Below are 18,659 nucleotides of genomic sequence, written 5' to 3'. Positions count from 1 at the left end.
AACGTTGGCAATGCGGTTTTTGGCGTGACTTCAAATCTTCCACCACGTCACGATGATAAAGTCGAGACGCGGCGCTGTCTGACTTTTGCTCCGCGCGCAAAGGTCACAGTCGCGCTTGTGAGACTCTTACGATCTTGAGCTGCGTCTCTCGTCCTTCAGTCCCAGACCATGAACTACGTGGGTCAGCTGGCGGAGACCGTGTTCGTGACGGTGAAGGAGCTGTATCGCGGCCTGAATCCGGCCACGCTCACCGGAGGCATCGACGTCATCGTGGTGCGGCAGCCGGACGGCAGCTTCCAGTGCTCGCCGTTTCACGTGCGCTTCGGGAAACTCGGGGTCCTGCGCTCCAAAGAGAAAGTGGTGAGCGTGACGTTTGTTAAACTCCAGCTGTGTTTGTTCTGGACTGAATGTTCCTCTTTCTCAGAACTTGGCAAACTTAAACGAGACTACTGGTAGAGCATCTTGTTAGCAGGAAGTAACTATCAAGACGTGCAAGCGTTTTTATATAAGTGTGAAAGACGCAGCCCATTCTGTCTTTGGTGACTGGTGACTGTCATGATTTAATTTAACAGCAATGCCAACTCAATTTAACTTTTATTTAATTCATTATTTTTACATCAGATTTTCTTTTACCAGCGGCATGATTTTAATGTAATTAAACTTGAGTTAATTTATTGTTATTTTAAAGGAAGTATAACGCTAGCCCCTTTTTCCATTCAGCAGCAACTACATTTCACTTCACTTGTAAAATAATCTTGCTAAATGTTTGTTTGCCTTACATTAAATTTGCTTTCAAATGAAATTAAGTTCAGTTAAGTTGAAATTCCACTGCAGTTGCCAATAAATTTTCTGTAAAGTAATAAGATTTAAAAGGATAAATTTCATTTCATTTAAACTAAAACCTTGACCGTTTTTATTTTATATTAATTTAATGGCAATTAGAAAATGACGTTCAACAACAATTCAATTGCATGTCATTTAGCTTATTTTGAATTCAATTAAACTTAATTTTACTTAACAGTGTAACTCTTGTTCATTTTTTAAAGGCTTGAAATTTCATTTCAGCAGAATTTAACATTTTATTTTACAACAAACTTAATGCAACGTTCTACTCTCTCGCAATTAGAATTAAACTTTTTTTTTTTTCTGTACCTTAAGCTTTCTTTATGTAACAGACTTCTTGTAAACAATGGTCTTCATTTGTAGTGAATGAGGCTAGTATTTCTACATCATTAGCACATCATTTCTTTCCAACGAGGGAAGAAAATCTTACTTTCCTTGGTTTTCAGGCCTAAGACATCCTGCTGCTGTAATGTTTCCTCCTCAGGTGGACATTGAGATCAATGGAGAGCCTGTGAGTCTCCACATGAAGCTGGGAGATAACGGAGAGGCGTTCTTCGTGGAGGAGAATGAGGATTTTGAGGTGTGTCTGGATCACTGAGAACGCTCTTCTGTAATGTTCTGCTGTGGTTTTCACAAAACTCTCTCTCTGTCTCTCTCTCTCTGTCTCTCTCTCTGTCTCTGTCTCTGTCTCTCTCTCTCTCTCTCTCTCTCTCTCTCTCTCTCTCTCTCTCTCTCTCTCTCTCTCTCTCTCTCTCTCTCTCTCTCTCTCTCTCTCTCTCTCTCTCTCTCTCTCTCTCTCTCTCTCTCTCTCTCTCTCTCTCCTCTCACCTCTGCTCCTCTCCGATCCCCACCGACGTCACAGAAGTGTCAGAGATGACCGAGTCTCCCTGCAGCGTCACGTCCTCCTCCAGCCGCCGCAAAAAACGCCGCAGGAAGCGAGCGCATCTGCGTGAGGAGGCCAGCTCCTCCTCAGACGAGAGGGAGAGCCTAGATCAAGACGTCCTTAAAGAAGAGTCGCTTTTGGCAGGTTAGATTGGTTGAAGCTCCCTGTTTGCTTCACCAGCAGTGTTTAAGCCGCCGCTAATTATTTTTGCATTGTACCATTAAACCTAGTTAAAACATAATGGTAGTTCTGTAGCCAGTAGTTAATACACCTCTAGTGTGGACGTTATGTTCCACGGTAAAGTGATAGTTCGCACACAAACTAATTCACTCACTCTCATGTGGATCCAGTCCTGTATGAGTTTCTGTCTTCTGCTGAACATTGAAAAGAAGATGTTTTGAAGAAGCCATAACTTCTTTCGTGTTCGACCAAAGACAATCACCTTACAGTATGAACCCAGTCACCGAAGAATTGTTTTTGCTCTCTTCAGTAAGTCAGTGTACTACTCGCTCTCAGAGGAACCCTACGAGGAACCGCCTGGAGCTCCGAGCAGAGACGTTCATCCTCACTCTGACGGAGAGTGTTCTGTTAATGAGAGGTCTGTTAATGTCCTTCGGCTCACGTGTTGTCTGCCTCCAAAGCCCTGCTCACTTGTGCCGTCTCTGTCTGCAGTGTGTTCTTCAGTCGTCCCTCGTCTCCTAAGAGTGATTCAGAGTTGTGTAAGCCGCAGGAGTCTCTGGGGCCTCAGATGCAGTGGAACTGGGGCGCTTTTCCCAAGGTACCATACAGCATGCATGCAGCTTTCACCACAGATCAAGTCCAGAATGTCAGAATGCTCCAAAACCCATTGAGCCACCTACGCAGGCAGTATCTTTCGACATCATATGTCTTTTATAAAACTATATTACTATACTTTGTTTCTCTATCAATCCCAGAATGCATTGCGTTCAGCTCAGTCAAAACAAAAAAGCATCCAAGATGCTATTCTTTTGAATTCTTTATATTCTGTTAAAATAGATATAAATTATTTTATCTCTAAAAAAAGATAAATTATTAAAAATTACAATATTTTAATTATTGCTAATATCAGACTATTTGAGCTCTGTTTGTGGGCATCTGTGAGTAACCGTTAACAGCTCAGTGTTATTTTAGTATCATTTATATACTGTCATAGTTTTTGTTAATATTTTGTATTTAATTAATTTTTAATTAATTATTAATTTTTAATAATGTTTTGGGTATTTTTGGTTTTGTTTGCTTTATTAGTTTAATATGTTTATGTAATTTTTATTTATTTTATAAAATTTAATTTATTTAGTTTTGGTTATTTTAGTGAAGCAATTTAAAATACGTGACAACAAAAACGTTCCCTTGCCACCTCACCGAAGAACAAATTTGCATTTTTAAATATTTCATTTTATTTCAGTGTTTCAGCATTTAAAATAATACAAAAAAACTGTTTTTAATATTAGAAATGATCAATCACCTAAATCCCATAAATTCACATCGCAAAAATAATTTACAGTTTCGCATATATTCACATAGAATGTAAAATATTAAAATATTGTTGTTAATTTTATTAAGTTGCTGCCTTATAAGGGCACAAAGCAGTTGACTCATTGTTTCTTGTGTTTGTGTAGGTGTGTCCGGCAGAGAGGGATGAGTCTGATTCGCTGCGTGATCCGCCCATCACACCCTCTGGCCACTCCCACTTCCGCACCATCCATCGACAAGCATCCATTGAAGTGGACGGCTCTGACTCTACAGCGACGGTGACCGTGCTGAGACCCCAACCTCAGATTGCAACGACCAGCTCTGTTCCTTTAGATGACGCTCACGCAGTTGTTTCATCTTCAGTTAACACACACCTGGACGGCAAGGTCACCGAAACACACACAATGACCTTTCAGTCCACGGACGACTCCTTCCCACAGGCCTGGACTGCTCTGGAAAACGCAGAGACCAAAGACTTAGTTAGCAGCACAGACAATCACGCTATGACCAGCTCTACCGACACAATCCACGGGAGCAGTTCTAGTTTAGATGCCGTGGCTCTCGTGGGAAGCCAAGAATCCTGGGATGAGAACAACGTCTCGCTCGCATCCCAGATCCAAACCATCGCGTTCGATGAGGCCCAATCAAATACGGTTTTGGAAGCGGAAACGGAGTTGAACTCCATGGTCACTGTTTTACCGAAACACCAGAGCTCTGTGGGAGACTTGGAGGAGGGGGCGGGGTTAGAGGCTTCACAGACCAATCAGAACGCAGACAGTGTCGGAGTGACGCCAGCTCTGGAGTCCTGCATCAAATCAGAGGATTCCATGCTTCCTGAGTCCTCGAAAACAGCAGACTCTCAGGACAAGAGGAAAGGTAGCCGGTTACGTTATCTCTGCTTATTCCATTAATTCACATGATTTGAAAAATTTCACCACAACTGTGCGTGTTGTCTTTCTAGTCAAGAGGAGTCATCATTTAGGACCATCTGATATCTATCTAGATGACCTCTCCAGTCTTGACCCTGAAGTTGCTGCCCTCTATTTTCCAAAGAGGTTAGAAGCTTTAATAGCCAACATGTTCAAGAAAAATTATATATATATATATATATATATATATATATATATATATATATATATATATATATATATATATATTATATTTATATTTATATTTATTTATTTATTTATTTATTTTATTTATTTATTTATTTATTTTTCCTTTAAATGATTTTTAGATAATTGAAAATTATATACTATATGTATATAATTTAATAATGTATATATATATATATATATATATATATATATATATATATATATATATATATATATATATATATATATATATATATATATATATATATATACACACACATACAAAATAAATATGCAGTGCACACATTATGTAAACAAACTTTTATTTTGGATGGGATTAATCGTTTGACAGCACTACATAAAATATCTATTTTATTGTTCTGCCTTTTTACTTTTTGACACAATAAAAAAATGACTGTGACACTACACCATTGAAAATGTATTATTATTAATAATAGCAAGCATGAAGCTAGTACCTTAGGGCTTTTTATGAAATGTATAATAAATAAAAATAAAACATATAGATAGTTGTTATTATTAGGTTAAGTAGTCAATAAATGAATTAGAGAGGGTTAGTTATGATCAGCTGTGGACACAATTATTCATTTAAATATGTAAAAGCGTAATAAAAGGAATGAGTGGGAACGTTGAGATGCTTGACGCTAGTTGAATCCTGCCGTGTGCCGTGTGTTCAGTGAGACCGAGTCGTCAGATCAGCGCTCCGCTCACGGGCCGGATCCGTCTCCTCCCTCGGATCAGCTCTCTCCTCAGTCTCTGGGCAGCGCCAACGCAGACAGCGGCACCGAGTACCTGTCCGACTCCACCACAGACGCGCTGGACGTCACCATGTCTCTGTGCGGCAGAGGAGACATCAGTCAGATCAGTAAAGGTGAAGAGCGAGACCGGCTCCGTGTCCGAACCCATCAGTCTCCGCCAGTCAACAGTATTCTTGTTTTTCAGTTTCTGATTTTGTCTCACCGTGCTTGTGTAGGTTATTAGTCTACACTCCTGCTCCAAATAATCACGTGCGTCCCTGGAACACAAAACCACAATAGCCAACAATATATTTTTCTTTTATGGCAAAAGTCATTAAGATGTTAAGTAAAGATCCGTGAAGATATTTAGTAAATTGATTACTGTAAATCAACCTACTATTTGATTATCATATGCATGGCTAAGAAACTTCATTCGGACGACTTTAAAGGTCATTTTCTCAATATTTGGATTTTTTTTTTTTTGCACCCTCATACTCCAGATTTTCAAGTAGTTGCATCTCAGCCAAATATTGTTCTGTCCTAACAAACTACACGTCAGTTAATATTTTATTCATTTATTTATACGTATAATTCTCAATTTCAAACATGTTTGTGTTCCAGGTTCACATATATTCAACATTTGAATATATTATGACTGATTGTGATTTTTATTATTTTTTTTGTTTAATGCAACTTTTTATTTTCAGCGAGGACGGAAAAATGATTAAAGCTGATGCCAGTGGCTCTTCCTGTATTTTACTTTTTTTTTTTTTGCAGAAAAGTTCATGGAGCATCTGGTCAAGTTTCAAGACTTTGTCGACAACCCTGGAATTATTGAAGACCCAAACCTTGTCATCTGCATCAACTCAAAGTCAGCATGTGTTAATATTCATTTATTCAAGCGGCAGCCAATAAAAACGGTTGATAACAGCAATCTGTAGTACAACAATGTCAGTTAGTCTAACTTTAGGTTGGTTATAGATGCCAACAATTGTTGCACATTAATATTCTATGAAGCTGCGATGTAGTTAACGGCTTCAGATGTGGCTCATCCATCATATTTTAGAGCCAGAGATGTTTTATAATGGTCTTTTTATCACATATGCACTATGATAATATTGCGATATAGCTCTTGTTTATTTTTGTGGTCAATTTGTTTCAGATATTATAACTGGGCCGTGGCAGCGCCAATGATTCTGTCTGTTCAGGCTTTCCAGAAGACTTTACCAAAGGTAGGTCGGGTCAGAGGTCTTTGATTACTGCGTCAATGGCAAATCGTTCAGAGATAATGGTTGTTTTTTTCTGCTGTAGAGCACCATTGAGCAACTGGTCAAAGATAAGATGCCAAAAAAGTCTGGCCGCTGGTGGTTCTCCTGGAGGAGGAGAAATCTGAACCACGTTGAGGTAAAAGCTGTTTAACTAAGCTCTGTTGTGCGCTGCCCCTTTAAGAGAACGACGAGTACACTATCTGCTGACCTGTATATCTCTAATGCTGAACTGCTCGTTTTTTTTCTCATGTTAGGGAGGCCAGAAGTCTGATACAGAGGGAAACCAGCTTGAAGCATCTGCCGCTCTCGCTGGACACTCTCCACTGAAGTGAGACGCGTGTTTGCATGCATGCAATTAATTCAGATAGTTCAGTGGGATGTTTGACGAATCTGTTTACTGTTTTAACTTGCATGCACGCTAGGAGAAAACGGCATACGTTTATAACCAATCCACGCCAGCAGCTGTCGGTATAAAGTACAAATCTACATGACAAATAAGAGCAATCCTTTAAATTGCATGCATGTGTGCACCACATCTTAAAGCATTTCGATGTCTCGGGGCACCTTTTATAACATTGCATAAATCTGTACGCTCGTTACGAAAGCAGCACGGACATGAGCGCTTGACCTTTGACATACCGAGCCTTTCTCCAGCTAAACGTGACGAAGGTTAGTATTAGCACAGAGCACTGGCTGATTGTGTATTGCTTATTTGATCTTTGACCCAGTAAATCTGAACTCTCGAGCGATGAGGACGGCTCGGTCTCCTCGAGGAAGAACAGCGAGGCGGTGAACACGGCGCAGTGCATCAGTCAGATGTACCGCAAATCCCTCCGGCTGACCTCGGAGCAGATCGTAAGAGTCATATCAACAACATCATCTGCGTTTAGTGGAAGACCTTATTGGAAATTTAAATGGACTTGTTTTTTCATGTTTAGTTAAATTTGATCTCAAAATAACTAAATAAGAAGCAGTATGTATATACTTTTCAATATGTTTTAAAGATGTTTCTTATGTTCATCAAGGCTGCATTTATTTGTTCAAAAATATAAAATAAATGTAAAATATTATCGTGACATAAAACAACAATTTTCTATTTTAATAGACATTAAAATCCAATTTATTCATGTAGCGCAAAGCTGAATTTTCAGGATCATTACTCCAGTCTTCAGTGTCACACGATCCTTCAGAAATCATAATAATATGCTGATTTATTATGGAAACTTTGCTGCTTAATATTTTTTTTAGAACCTATTTTTTTTATGTTAAAATGTTAAACAGAAGATCATTTATTCTACATAGAAATTATTCTTCTTTCTTACAATTGCAGTTTCCAAAAAAATTGCCATCATACCTTTGCCAACATTAATATTTCTATTAATAAATCAGCGTAATTCGGCTTTTCATGACAGAAATAAATTATATTTTAAAGTGCATTCAAATAGAACCCCATTATTTTAAATGGCAAAAATGTGTTTTATTTAATATTATTATTTTTGGAATTTTTATAATATTCATCTTTTTTTTCTTTTTTTCAAAATTACTTTTTTATTCCATCCACAAACAGCTTGTTTTTCTCAGAATTGCGAGACAGAAGTCATATTTTCAGTCAACCTTTATGGTTTTTACAATCATCGTTTAGGTTTGAAAATAAGACTGATGTGAATGTCATTAAAATGACGTTAAATAAAATAAATTTATTGTAGCACCACCTGAAGTTTTCTTACTGAACAAGCTACCTCTTGTGATTAAAGAAAAAAGTAGCCTAAGATGCTGATGCAGCATTAAATAAATACATACCTCTTGTTAAACTGGAGCTGTGTAGAGGCGTGTCTGAATGTCTGATGTGTGTGTGTGTGTGTGTGTGTGTGTGTTCATGGCAGGAGAGTCTGAATCTGCGTGAAGGAGCTAATACGGTGGTCTTCAGTGTGACCACGCAGTATCAGGGCACCTGCCGCTGTGAAGCTGCCATTTACCTCTGGAGGTACGACGACAAGATCGTCATCTCGGACATCGACGGGACCATCACCAAGTGAGTCTCTCTAGACCGGCTCTGAGTTAACACCCGTGAGCGCAGGCTGACGGCCGTTCGTCTTTCTCTCTCCGTGTCAGGTCAGACGCTCTGGGGCACATTTTACCACAGCTGGGGAAAGACTGGACTCATCACGGCATCGCCAAGCTGTATCACAAAATACATCAGTAAGAGACGCACACGCTAAATCATAACTAGTTAATAAAGCGCTTGTTGTATGATACATTTAGTTGTGACGTACAGAAGCGGCTTAAAGCGGCAGCGATACAGATATGAATGTCACATATAGGTATATTTTTCATGCGCTAGAAGGGATGCAGTTTATTTCTTTACGATTATTAACCGCTTATCTATATTTGATGACAAAGTCCAACATGCAAATAGGCTTATTTTGCATCACATTTTGTTTTTAACGTGTTAAACCTTAACGCGCCTTAAGACCTAGATCTAATCTATTCAGTTCTGGCCAGTTTTTGAATGCGTTACGTGATAAAGCGCATATATTAATTACTAAAATGAATTTTATTGACTGCCCTGCTAACGGTTTAATTCATCAGGGGCGGATTGAGTTGATCAAACGTGACTATAAGAGATGTTTAATGTGACACAAGATCTCCTTTTCAAATGCATGCTGTTCTTTTGAACTTACTATGCACCCAAGTATCCCGAAAAAATAAAATGTCACGGTTTTCCCTGAAATGTGAAGCAGCCGAACCGGTTTTCAACAATAATAATAAAAAATGTTTCTTGAGCAGCATATAAGAATGCATTTTTAACAGATCTTCACATACAAAAGGTTTGCTTTGAATTGCAATATTTCAGTTTTTTACTGCATTTCTGGTCGAATAAATGCAGTTTCAGTTCTTTCTTAAAAGCATTTAAATGTCAGTGCATTTAAGAAGGATTTCCGCTTCTGTTCTTCTCTTGCAGGAACGGTTATAAGTTCCTGTACTGCTCGGCTCGAGCTATAGGCATGGCAGACATCACTAAGGGTTACTTGCAGTGGGTTAATGACCGAGGAACGGTTTTACCCAAAGGACCGGTGCTCCTGGCTCCCAGCAGCCTGTTCTCAGCCTTGCACAGGTGAACAGATCACGTGACTGACTACCGAGGCTCAGACTACCGTTAACGTGTGTGTGTGTGTGTGTGTGTGTGTGTGTGTGTGTGTGTGTGTGTGTGTGTGTGTGTGTGTTCTCAGGGAGGTGATTGAGAAGAAGCCGGAGGTGTTTAAGATCGCCTGTCTCACTGATATCAGAGATCTGTTCAGTCCAGTCAGGCAGCCCTTCTACGCCGCCTTCGGCAACAGAACTAACGTGAGCTTTCCTCTCAGACGTGTGCGTCTCTCAGGAATCATGGGAAGGCCTGACCGTGTTTTGTGTGTGTGTGTGTGTGTGTGTGTGTGTGTGTGTGTAGGATGCATATGCGTATAAGGAGGTTGGTGTACCTGAGACTCACATCTTCACTGTGAACCCCAAAGGAGAACTCATACAAGAAAAGACCAAAGGAAACAAGTCCTCGTAAGTCACAACACATATTTGGATGTTTTTAAAAGAAGTCTTATCTGCTCATCAAGGCTGCCTTCATTAGTCAATATATATAGTAGAGACGGTAATATTGTTATAGAAAATTGCTATATTAATATGTGAATATCTGTTAAAAATATTATTTATTTTTGTGATATATAGCTTATATATATATATATATATATATATATTATATATATATATATATATATATATATATATATATATATATTTATTATATATATATATATATATATATATATATATATATATATATTATTAGTTTTCAGAAAACAATAATAAATAATAATGTATATAAAATAATATAATATTCACAAAATAGTCCCTTTTGCTTGATTATTTTTTTGGTTTTTAGCAAAAACCTTTTTTTTACTGAAAACAATATTCTTCTTTACATGTCTAGAATTTTTTTTTTTACAATTTGGCTGGAAACGAGACAAAAAAAACCTATGTAGGAAAAGCATTTTTTTTTTTTGCTGTGCTCATTAAAGGAATAGTTGACCTGAAATCCACTGAGCTCCGACTCCTCTGTGTGTTTCAGTTACTCTCATCTCAGTGAGCTGGTGGATCACGTCTTCCCCTTCATTTGTAACGATCCCGCCGCTTCCTTCGACTGTCCCGAGTTCAGTCACTTCTCCTTCTGGAGGACGCCTCTGCCTCCGCTGGACCTCGCTGACCTGATCTAGCGTCCTCTCTTTCACCCGCTCCGTTAACATGAGCCGAATGTCTCTGCTGTAGCGTCCGAACACACGCAGACACGCACAACCACACAAACACAACGAGCAAAGCGTGACACTACACTGAGAAACTCTTATGACGCACAGATAGAAACGAACACATTCATCTCAGTGCCTTCGTATAAACCTGCCCTCTATGCCTGTAGCACTAGTCCGGGGTTTTTATGAATGCATGTTCATCCAGGTAATGGCATATCAGTCTTTCTGGGGTTATTTCTATAATATTATGTGTTCCTTTTTAAAAAAACCTTTTTTTACTTTTTCTGAGTGGTTGGTTACTGTAAGAGTGTGAGTTTGTTTTATCAGCAGATACTTCGTACGACTGAATTGCATTTTTATTTATTTTGAACATTCAAACTGAGATAAAACAGACGGTCTATATATATATATATATATATATATATATATATATATATATATATATATATATATATATATATATATTATATAATATTATTTATATATATATATATATATATATATATTATATAATATTATTTATATATATATATATATATATATATTATATAATATTATTTATATATATATATATATATATATATATATATATATATAATATTATATAATATTATTTATATATATATATATATATATATATATATATATATATATATATATATATATATATATATATATATATATATATATATATATATATATATTTATATTTGGCTTACATTTATTGTATTTAAAAACAAACATTGAAACAATAAAAAAAAAATCACCAAGTGCTTTTAATTTCACCTGACTGGACTTTCACTGCATGTTTTGGTCAAAAGAAAGCATAGATCATGTATAAAGTTTTCAAGAAGTATGATCTGTGATGCACAGAGATCTTGTATGCATACTTTATTTAAGAAGAGCTACTGGATAAAAACCGCCCTGGTGAGTTTTATAGGCTCATATTATGTTATTTTCAGTGAGGTACACGTCTGACTTTTTAAACAAAATATATTTTAAAAATATCGTAAAATACATGTTATAAATGTGTTATGTAAAATAAAGATTTTTTTTTTAAAAAAAAGGATAAAATTATTATAAAACATCAACTTCTGTTAAAGATTTCCAAGTTTTTTTTTTTTTTTTTTATGTTAACAATAACTGGCCAGAAATGTTAGCAGCCTAATAAAAATATTTTTAAAAAATGGTCTTGCATGCAATATGTTGTTTTATTATTTTATTTTGTAAATCTTTTATAATATCGATGCATATAAACGTTTTTTGGCAACTTCCCACTTAAAAAATATTTTTTGTTAAATGGGAGCTATTCATAGGCTATTAACGGGATTGCTTTATTATTTTGGTAACGCTTTACAATGAGATTAATTAGTTAACTAACTAAGAACGAACTCTACTTCTAAAGCATTTATTAATTTCAGTACTTGCTAATGCATTATGAAAAAATCGCTTCTGTTTATTAATATTAATCTGCGCTGTGAGCCATTTTTTTAATGAACAAAAATAAGTATAATTAACGTAGAGCTCGCTGCTCGTTCATGTTAATAAATGACAGCTTTTTGTGAAGCGTTAACGTTATTGGCCGTTTGTTCGTCGTGCGTGATCACGTACATCTTCATCATCATCATCATCATCATCATCACATGTTTGTGTGTGAGTGAATGGCGCGAGGAATCCATGAGGAAGCAGCGGTTTGTTTAAATAAAGGTGTGTGTGGCTGTAAACGCTTAGCGTCTGTCAGATGAACGAGAGGAAACGTGCAGGTAAGCGCGTTACGCGAACCTTCGTGAGGCGTCGTGACGTTAACGGAACCGAATCGGTAACACGGTTACAGACGAGCGACGGAGGCGGCGTTAACGGGCCCGCGTCGCGCTCGTCTCGGTTCACGCGAAAACGTGACGTCGCCGTGATCGTGGCGGTGAACGCGCTAAAACGCACCGGGGGAAATGGCCGCGCGTGAACGGCTAAAAACGCCCGCGTCTTTCTGAGAGGATTTTTTTTTAATTTCGCGGTCGTTCCGCTCGCGTTTGACGGCGGGGCGAGGTCTGCGGCTAAGCGGTTCACCTCGCGGCTCGCGGCTGGAGGAAGGTGTCGGAGTCGAGCCTCGGTCGCGCGCTGCTCGCCCCCGCCTGGCGCCTTCAGCTCGGGAGAAAAATGAGAAAAGCAGTCGTAAGGGTCGGTTCTCGTGAGTAGTTTGTTAGGACGGGACGATCTCTATATAATATATCTCTATAATATCGAGAAAATCGCAGTTAAAGCTGTCATATCAGCAATATATCAAACTCATTATCATTTGCGAAGCCCTACAGAAAAAAAACCAAAACAAACTTATGACATAAATTATATACAAATATGATGTATAATATGACATAAAATAAAATAAAAAAAACAGTTCTCACAATTTTTTTTAACCTTTAACGTCATAGTTGTGACATCATAATTTAAAATGTTTTCTAATAGTTATGTTTATTTCGTAATTTAGAATGCATTTAATAACAATCAGGCCTACTAAATTTCTTTTTATATATTCTTTTTATATTCTTATATGACTTATATCGGAATCATGATTTTTATCTCTTTTTAACTTTCTGTCTCATAATGGCTTAGCGTCATACTTTAGTCATTTTGTGTAGATTTGACTTTTTATCTCAGTATGTAATAGTTATACATTATGCTTAGGTAAATATAACAAAGTCAAAATTGTTGGGGAAAACAATGACAGGCGTTTTCTCATCTTTAATGTCATAATTATGTCTTTTTTCAACTTATCTAATAATTGCAGAATTTCATTTGAACTCACAATTTTGACTAATAATATCATAACTATGACTTTTTATCTCATTACGTTTTTGTTATAATGGATTCTTTTCTTCATTATCTTTACGTAACATCTCATCTTTTGATGCCATATGTATAATTCTGTGTTTTTTTCCTCTGTTAGGTGGTAATGGGCTTCTAGGGTGTCTTGTCTTTCCACATTATTTCAGTTTGCATTAAAACATTGGTCTCAAGCTCGATTCTCGGAGCGCCACGGCTTTGCCAAGTTTAGCTCCGCCCCTATTCAAACGAATAAAGCTAAGCTAATCATGGTCTTCCAGATCTCCAGAGACGTCCGAGCCGGTGTGATTTGGAGCTATGGCCCTCTGGGGATCGCTTTGAGACCACCGCATTAAAGCTAGAGGAGCATTTCTGTAACTACTTCTCTCTGTCTGTACTGCACAGATACCAAAGACGACCGTCATGGCGCACGGGTCTCCTGACGGGTATCTGGAGTCGGACCTCACCTGTCCCATCTGTCTCCGTCTCTTCCTCGACCCGGTCACTCTTCCCTGCGCTCACAGCTTCTGCTTGGTTTGTCTGGAAACACCAGAGAGGGACAAAACGTCTGGGTTCGATCAAGCTCTTTGTTGCCCGGTATGTGGACAGGAACATCTCAGCCCAGAGTCCCTGCCGAGAAACATCAAACTAAAACAGATAGTGGAGAACTACAAAGCCAACAGCATCAGCGGTGAACTTCAATCCGGTGCAGAAGACAAGATACTCAATGAACAGCCGTCTCCAGAAGACTCCGATGTCTGCACCTCAACAGATTCTGGGAAAAGCTCCCTTGTGGAGAACGAAACCGGCGAACGGAGGTCTAGGCTGAATCCCGTCGTGACTAGTCTCCAAGAAAAGCTGGCTCTGGTAGACGACCTGGCGGATAAGGAAAAGGCCAGAGAGGCCGCGGTGGAAGCGGCGCACGCAGATCTGAGGAAGGACGTAGGAAGCGTGCTGGAGGAAATGGCGGAGCTGGTGAAGACCTACAGCTCCACTGCTTCGAGGCTCCTGGAGGCCGAGTTGAGACCCAGAGAAGACGCTGCTGGGAAAAGAGCGCGAATGCTGTCCGACCTCCGGGAGTCGCTGAGGTCCGCCGAACTTCGGGTCAGCGCGTTAGCGGACGAGACGGACGAGGCGTGTTTCCTCGATGGAGTCCGAGACGTCGAGAACCGGGTGTCCGGCGTGACCCTGGAGCCTCTGCAGGACGTCTCGAGCGATTTGGAGCTGTCCAGCAGTTTGAAGAAAGTCTGTGAGAAGATCGAGCACCAAAACGTCCAACTCCGTCTCGGGCTTGGATCGGCTCAGCGGGCCTTGCGCGTCGCTCTCAACCCGTCCGAAGTGACCTTCGACCCCGATACCATCCACCCCAACCTGCTCTTATCCGAAGACCTCAAAACGGTGTGTTTTAGCGCCGCCAAACAGCCGTATCCGGCCCTTTCTCAGAGGTTTTCCAGTTTCTTCCAGGCTTTGAGTTCCCAGAGCTTCGCCCGAGGAGAGCATCTCTGGAACTTCCAGGCTGAAGGCTGCTCCTGGGTTCTGGCCGTGTGTTACGGCGATCTGCCTAGATCTGGTTCTGGTAGCGGTCTGGAGAGCAGCTCTGGATCCTGGTGCCTCATGTACTGTGATAATCTTCTGCGGGCGTATGAGAAAGGCAAGGACACTCCGCTTAGACGTACGCCGTCTCTAAAGAGAATGGAGATACACCTCAGCTTCAGCGGCGGCACTTTAGCGTTTTACAGCGTCAGCGACGTGAGTGGAGATAAAACTCATCTGCACACTTTTAACGTCAGCTTCAAGCACCCGGTGTATCTGGCTGTGAGGATGATGTCCGGTCAGCCCAAAGCACACATAACTCTCAACTAGGGACTGAAGAAACCCTACGCCTTATGCAACACATTGCTAAAATAATTTCATAGATCTCATTCCTCCATTCTTATCCTGTTTTCGTAATGTCATGTTGCAGTACATCAATGCTTAATTATGCATCGTTCTACAGTAGACCGTCACATGCTTTCTGTTTGCAGTATTTAATTTAATCATATACGGTGTTCATCGGGCATGTGATGTTGCTTTTAAGCATGTGACATTTGTTGAACTTCAATAATACAAGACCAGATTGCATTTAAAACATTTCTAATTCTGATTATATGCTGTGCCTTTCTTTTAACGTGCATTAATACACTATATGTCTAAATTTTAAATAAGTTGTAGAATCTACCTTTTTTCTAAATACTGCATTATACTGTACTATTTATTGCATAAATATTGTATTGTTATTTTGTTGTTGACCTCGTGACTTGCATCGACTTCAGAAGGGCGACTTTTATTTTGAAGTGTCGCCTCGAAGAGCGGTCTTCGTTTCATTTTTGTTTTATATGAATTTTACTGTGCCTTATTATAATCGCAAAAACGTTAGCGTGTTTTGGTACTGATAAAACACAAACGTGTACAAATTTCATTCATGAGCTTTAAATGAACGTGACATAAGATAAGTGCAAATTAAAACAAAAACGAAACATAAATATTAGCGCAAAATAAAGTGAAATGAATTGAAGCTAAAGTACGGCATACGCTACAAAAGTAGCGGCTAAATATGTATCTAGCGGAGTCTTTTATTGTGAAAGGTATCGTAGGCGGCGGCCATCTTTGATACGATAACGCATTCACGCCGACTTTTATCTGACAAGCGAGTCGCGACTGACGCATCAGTTTCATTCCGCCTGTAAACAACAAGCCACCGACACGCCGACGAAAGTTATTATGCCTCGACTAATAACTTATGGTCACGTTAATACCGAAGCGCGCCGGCTCTGATCTGAGACCCTCAGCAGTTTAAAGGTGAGCTGTGTTTTTCGAGCTTCATCAGCTGATGTGTCCGCGCGCCGTGTGTGAAATGTGTCATATGATGCGTGAACATGTCGCGCGCTCGACGCGCTGAAGATCCCGGTGTGCTGGCGCTTTGTGCGCGCGTTCGGGTCGGTGTGTGTCGCGTTTCGAAGCCTGCGTGTTATGTAACGTCGTATCTGTGTAAACACACACACACACATTCCGGCGGAGAAACTTTGTTACCTTTACATTCCGTTCTCCTACAAAGCGTGCGATTTGTAAAAAAAATAAGCAAATTTCAGTACATTAGTGATGCCTGATTTAAACCAGTCAGTAAAATGAACAGTTAATATTACAGAGCTGTTAATGAATGTTTATTTTTATGTATGTATTTTGAATTTTTAACTAAAGTAATATTGATATGTGCTTTCTAATAATTATTGTTTTATGTTTAGAAATGAAACTTATTTTTATTTCGCTTAGTTGCCAAGGCAACGCTTCTCATTTTTAAGTTTTTTCACGTTTAGAGTTTTTTTTTTTTTTTTTTACATTTATTTAATTTTTATTTTTTGACGCAGTTGTGAATCTGATCTCAGCCAGTTTTTATTATCCTAGAAACCCGTGCATTTATTTATTGCTCGCATGCATCGTAGGTGTTTGTATTTCATGTATGCTGCAAGTATGAGCGCAGACTGAAGGGCTTGTGCTTTTTGCAAAGGTTTGATCCAGAATGCTGGAGACCGTGACCGATGCAGCAAGCTTGCTCCATTATGCCAACGCCAGTGTGTTTCCCACCGCGGACAACGGCTCTGAATTCAACCCTGACCATGAGAGCAACATCACCAAACCACACAGGTGCTTGCAGGTCCTGTACGACGACATCGGGCACTCCAGGTACGGCCCTGTCGCTCAGAACCGCTCGCAGAGGTCAGCTGAAATAGTGAAGAAGCAAATGAGCTCTCCACGGATGTGTGGTTCGTTAGGATGGCGTGCATAAAATATCCAAATATTAAGAAAAGTTGTCCAAGCAATGCATATCTTCTTTACGGATCTTCACTTAATGCCTTTTTGGCATAAAAATGGCCAATTTTGACCCAAGCAGTGTATTTTTGGTCAATCCTGCACACATTAGGCTTCGCATGCACTACTTTTCCATGTCTTTATTGTCATTATATGGCTCTTATAAGTCGAGGATTGTTGATTTGGTGTACTTTTATTTAGCTCCTGGGCTCTTTGCCACGTTTGAACGCCTGAATGCAGTTTTTGAGCTCGTACGCTCCCAGATACACACGATCTTGTGTCTGATCTGACAGGAGACGCTTGTTCGAGACGCGATTTCAGTTCTGCTTTCGTTTCTGTGCTGTGGTGACTCTATCAAACGGGACCGTCCTCCGTAACTTCGCTAAAAGTGGCGTCTGGCTCTGGGTTTTGCTTCGAGGACGAGCTTTTTCTCGTTTTTAAAATCATAAATCAGCAAATTGCGTTGAAAGAAAAACAGCAGGTCTGTCGTTTTCGGGTCATCTGTTTGTTGTAAGTCGACTTCAGAGAAAAACATCACGGCAAACCGAGGAACGTTTTTGATGAAACGGACAAAAACATATTATTAAAGTCTTGTTTTGTAATAAATGACCTTTCAGAAGTGTCTCTCATCTGCGTTTAGTTGATCAAAAAACGGAAAAACTATTTCAAATAACTTTTCTGTATTTTCAGCATCATTACTTTTTCAGAAATCATTCTAATATAATTATTTGCTGATCAAAAAACATCCCTGAATATTATAAAAGACGACAACTATTTGCTGTTTTTGTGGAAACGGTGATATTATTTTATTTGAAATATCTTTTGTTGCATTATAATTATTTATAATGCAATGCGCCAGCGCTGAATAAAAAATAAATTTTAATTTCTTTGAAATAAGTCACAGAAGTTAATATATAAAAGCAGGTTAATGTACAAAATGAGAGAATAAACCGGTCAAACATTATATAAAGAAATAGTAAGTTTCCTCTTTTATGTTTATTGGAGGTTCTTCATTAATTAACGCTTGAAACTCAACTCCGTTGTCTATAGATGCATATAAACATATTTATACATTTACGTTTTTTCAAAAAAAAAAATTAATTTTAGTTTTGAGACTAGTTTTGGTTCCCAGGAGGTGTTTGTTGGATGAATGGTAGGTGCTTTCCATCTCAGAGGAAAAGTTGAAATTCCAGTTTTAGACGTGTGTGTGTGTCTCTGTCTGTGTGTGTGTGTGTGTGTGTGTGTGTGTGTGTCTCTGTCTGTGTGTGTGTCTCTGTCTGTGTGTGTGTCTCTGTCTGTGTGTGTGTGTCTCTGTCTGTGTGTGTGTGTCTCTGTCTGTGTGTGTGTGTGTCTCTGTCTGTGTG

General features: G+C 39.0%; 3 protein-coding genes across 6 annotated transcripts in view; all 3 read left to right on the top strand.

Moving 5' to 3' along the window:
* On the top strand, window positions 1-11,041 carry zgc:123305. Its single transcript, XM_043242506.1, has 19 exons — window positions 1-360; window positions 1,328-1,424; window positions 1,655-1,872; window positions 2,215-2,324; window positions 2,399-2,504; window positions 3,367-4,096; window positions 4,182-4,275; window positions 5,013-5,206; window positions 5,850-5,943; window positions 6,235-6,304; window positions 6,384-6,476; window positions 6,595-6,668; window positions 7,069-7,195; window positions 8,224-8,372; window positions 8,453-8,539; window positions 9,303-9,455; window positions 9,571-9,685; window positions 9,786-9,889; window positions 10,458-11,041. The coding sequence occupies exons 1-19, from the start codon at window positions 169-171 to the stop codon at window positions 10,600-10,602; spliced, it is 2,952 nt and encodes a 983-aa protein (XP_043098441.1). The 5' UTR covers window positions 1-168; the 3' UTR covers window positions 10,603-11,041.
* Window positions 11,042-12,222: 1,181 nt separating this feature from the next.
* On the top strand, window positions 12,223-15,725 carry trim107 (tripartite motif containing 107). 4 transcript variants are annotated; one of them, XM_043241447.1, is made up of 2 exons: window positions 12,223-12,395; window positions 13,855-15,725. In XM_043241447.1, the coding sequence occupies exon 2, from the start codon at window positions 13,873-13,875 to the stop codon at window positions 15,310-15,312; it is 1,440 nt and encodes a 479-aa protein (XP_043097382.1). In that variant the 5' UTR covers window positions 12,223-12,395; window positions 13,855-13,872; the 3' UTR covers window positions 15,313-15,725. The 4 variants fall into 4 exon arrangements, with proteins under 4 accessions (XP_043097382.1, XP_043097383.1, XP_043097381.1 ...); XM_043241448.1 differs by having other exon boundaries at window positions 12,233-12,339; XM_043241446.1 differs by lacking the exon at window positions 12,223-12,395 and adding an exon at window positions 12,402-12,807.
* A 362-nt stretch (window positions 15,726-16,087) lies between these two features.
* tpra1 (transmembrane protein, adipocyte asscociated 1) overlaps window positions 16,088-18,659 on the top strand; it is an 11,799-nt gene continuing 9,227 nt past the window's right edge. Inside the window, exons 1-2 of the mRNA XM_043241451.1 lie at window positions 16,088-16,287; window positions 16,994-17,169. Of these exons, the coding sequence (XP_043097386.1) occupies window positions 17,006-17,169 (164 nt within the window). The 5' untranslated portion in view covers window positions 16,088-16,287; window positions 16,994-17,005. The remainder of the gene's footprint in view (window positions 16,288-16,993; window positions 17,170-18,659) is intronic.

The sequence above is a fragment of the Puntigrus tetrazona genome, chromosome 6 (genome assembly GCF_018831695.1).
Source record: "Puntigrus tetrazona isolate hp1 chromosome 6, ASM1883169v1, whole genome shotgun sequence".
NCBI lineage: Eukaryota > Metazoa > Chordata > Actinopteri > Cypriniformes > Cyprinidae > Puntigrus > Puntigrus tetrazona.
This window is presented reverse-complemented; position numbering and strand designations above follow the sequence as displayed.

Excerpts from the sequence above, each read along its gene's own strand:
- zgc:123305 (XM_043242506.1), top strand. The coding sequence starts at position 169 with ATGAACTACGTGGGTCAGCTGGCGGAGACCGTGTTCGTGACGGTGAAG. Across the intron at positions 4,097-4,181 it reads CTCTCAGGACAAGAGGAAAG|TCAAGAGGAGTCATCATTTA; the intron begins GTAGCCGGTTAC and ends TTGTCTTTCTAG. Across the intron at positions 8,540-9,302 it reads CTGTATCACAAAATACATCA|GAACGGTTATAAGTTCCTGT; the intron begins GTAAGAGACGCA and ends CTTCTCTTGCAG.
- trim107 (XM_043241446.1), top strand. The coding sequence starts at position 12,787 with ATGAGAAAAGCAGTCGTAAGG. Across the intron at positions 12,808-13,854 it reads TGAGAAAAGCAGTCGTAAGG|ATACCAAAGACGACCGTCAT; the intron begins GTCGGTTCTCGT and ends TGTACTGCACAG.